The sequence below is a fragment of the Pinus tabuliformis genome, chromosome 9 (genome assembly GCF_031772625.1).
Source record: "Pinus tabuliformis cultivar Carrire ecotype Pingquan chromosome 9, CPIR1, whole genome shotgun sequence".
Classification (NCBI taxonomy): Eukaryota; Viridiplantae; Streptophyta; class Pinopsida; order Pinales; family Pinaceae; genus Pinus; species Pinus tabuliformis.
Genome location: NC_142307.1, coordinates 1,238,559,528 through 1,238,562,158, shown reverse-complemented (window position 1 = coordinate 1,238,562,158; position 2,631 = coordinate 1,238,559,528). Strand labels below are relative to the sequence as shown.

The 2,631-nt window shown below is 37.0% G+C and overlaps 1 protein-coding gene across 1 annotated transcript; it reads right to left on the bottom strand.

The window, feature by feature from the left end:
- Positions 1 to 245: 245 nt before the first annotated feature.
- LOC149153041 (uncharacterized) lies at positions 246 to 1,712 on the bottom strand. The gene is made up of 4 exons (XM_089442747.1): positions 1,426 to 1,712; positions 1,181 to 1,305; positions 847 to 1,051; positions 246 to 761 (listed from the first exon to the last, which is right to left on the bottom strand). The coding sequence occupies exons 1-4, from the start codon at positions 1,520 to 1,522 to the stop codon at positions 598 to 600; spliced, it is 591 nt and encodes a 196-aa protein (XP_089298873.1). The 5' UTR covers positions 1,523 to 1,712; the 3' UTR covers positions 246 to 597.
- Positions 1,713 to 2,631: the final 919 nt, after the last annotated feature.

Genomic DNA, 2,631 nt, shown 5'->3' with positions numbered 1-2,631 from the left:
TAATAAATATACTTCACGTACATATAATGTGTATAGTCGTTATAGAATTATACTCTGCATATCACACCTATGCTAGTATTTTACAAACCCCGGATTTATAATTTGCATATCACACATATGCCCATATTCTACAAACCCCATTTTCTGGATAGCTTGATCTGCTATACATCATAAGACATAGAATATTACACATTTCATTAACAATACTAAATTCACTTTGCAAAATCTCTTTGTATAAAAAATCAACTAGCATTAGCATTAACATTCAATATTTACGGGCAACAGCATGTCATCTGCCGGAAGAGTCTCTGAAAAGTAGATTGACGACAAGAAATTAACAATTCTATTGGGAATATGCTCTGCCTCCCTGTATTGATCCTTGAACAATATCCCACACGAAACTTTGAATTGGCGTATTAATACGAGAACCGAATCGAACCGACGAATATTCGAATTTTCGGTCAATTAGACCGAATTACAGAACTTCGAATTGACGTTGGCGTATTAATCCAAGAATCGATTCCAACCGCCGAATAATTCTACTTTTCTCCATGCAATTACTTAATAATAATCGTCTACCTATGGATAAGAGTGCAATTACAGCAACTTCCGACTCAGTTTTGCGGTTGCCCTTCGATCCAGGGATCTAGACGATTTGGAATGGATGCTTGACTTTGATTTTGACGAACTTGACTCCGTTTTCTTGATCAGATTGCGAGATTTGCTTTCCTCAGATTCGCACATACTTGATAGAGATATTCCTGCCAAAACAATGCCTCAAATCCATTAGGAAAATACTTAAAATGAATTGTTGAGATCAGAAGAAAGGGGATCTGAGGGACGCACCTTCTCCTGCAGCGAGATTGACATATAGATTGACGATGTTGGGGCAATTGCCGCGGCACTTGGAAGAACACACGTTGGTACTAAATTCGGGTTCGTGTAGAGAATCAGTGGACAAGCCCACAGCCATCCGTTCCAAGCCGCACGCACTTATGCACTCCTCGCTTTCGATCCATCCCACCGTTTTCTCCACCATCACAACCGATGACTAATGATGTATAACCAATTATTGTTAGGATTTCTCAACATTATGATCCACAATAATGAAGTATCTATTAACAGTGCTAGTTGTGTTACGAGATTTTTATAAGTGAAGACGTTAATAATTAAAAGATACCTGGCATTGATATTGCATGGTGCCGTCATTCATTACATCCTTCTCGAGCACACATCTGTTACCAGACGATGAGACAGAGAAGGCGCAGAGTTCCACGGGAAGCTCCTCGCACTTGACAATGGCGCCTGAACACATACAGCACATCACCCCAACATATTAACTACTTTGTGATTAATCCAATGACTATTTCAAACAGCGAGTAACGGATCAAGAACAAGACATAAATAGATGGAATTAGAACGCACTCTGTACTCCATGCACGGTAATCGCCATTAATATGATGAGGAGGGCAATTATACAGAAGGATAAGAGTGCAGCATGAATGGGCTTGGTGGCGGCCATCTCTACTCAGAAACAATACACTGGTTCTGAACTTTGTTGAGAGATACCAACCCAATCAGCTGAGCTCTTTAACGTCAGCGAGGTTGTAGGTGTGGTTGAGAATGAGAATGAAGTTGTGTATTTATTATACCGTGAGGCCATTGCACACCCCTATGCCCCCACAAGGAAGGACTGAAGGCGTGAGGCCATTGCACACGCCTATGCCCCCACATGGAAGGACTGAAGCCGTGTTCAAAGTTGGCAACGAGGAAAGAGTATTTATGACGTATGGAACCTGGATGCCCTTTTCCTCCACAAATCACGGCTAATTTTGTATAATTGGGTGTGGTTCTTATGTCTGCGACAGGTTCAACGACTTTATGCGCCTACAAGTTTGGAGTTCCATGAGTTTCTTGCATCACACGTTCCCATTTCTCATCCACGAGTCCCCTTCTTTACTAGTCTCAATGGGTGAAAATATATTCCGTCACCATTGTCCTTCTACTCTTAAAGTCAAGATTGGTGACAAAATATTATTTAATTTTCGCATCTAGTGTGGTCAAATTGGAAGAAGATCAACCATCCATGGAGTGTAGGTAGTGTAACCTAAATACTGTTCACATACAAATTTCAAAATATGAGCGATTAAAGTTTGGTATTAATAACCAGAAATATTTAAATTTCAAAATGTGAGTAATTGAAGCGGAGTGTTAATAACAAGAAAGATGTAATTGGACGTTTGGTTTGCACCAATCATAATACCATACGATACGATAAGACAACAAAATATTGTTTTCAAAATTGTAGTTTTATATATATATATATATTATCGGAATTTGTTATACAATTTCAAGAAATAATATAATTTTTATTTATTGAATAATAGATGTTTTTTTTTTTAATCACAGAAGAATTATACCCGCCTATGTGGTTTATTATTTTTTTAATGTATAAATAAATTGAACACCGGAAAAATTTCTAAGGCATGCCAATTTTATTTATCAAACAATTTAAATTTCTTTTATAAATTAAACTACAATAAAATATGAAAAAATGTGAAATAGAGTAGAAATGTTATAATACTACATACCAAATTTTGATTAAAATTAATTAAAAAAATTGTGAAAATT

Coding starts and splice junctions, on each gene's coding strand:
- LOC149153041 (XM_089442747.1), bottom strand. CDS start 1,522: ATGGCCGCCACCAAGCCCATTCATGCTGCACTCTTATCCTTCTGTATA. Junction 1,306..1,425: donor TACCGTGCATGGAGTACAGA/GTGCGTTCTAAT, acceptor GTATGTGTTCAG/GCGCCATTGTCAAGTGCGAG. Junction 762..846: donor CAATCTCGCTGCAGGAGAAG/GTGCGTCCCTCA, acceptor TTGTTTTGGCAG/GAATATCTCTATCAAGTATG.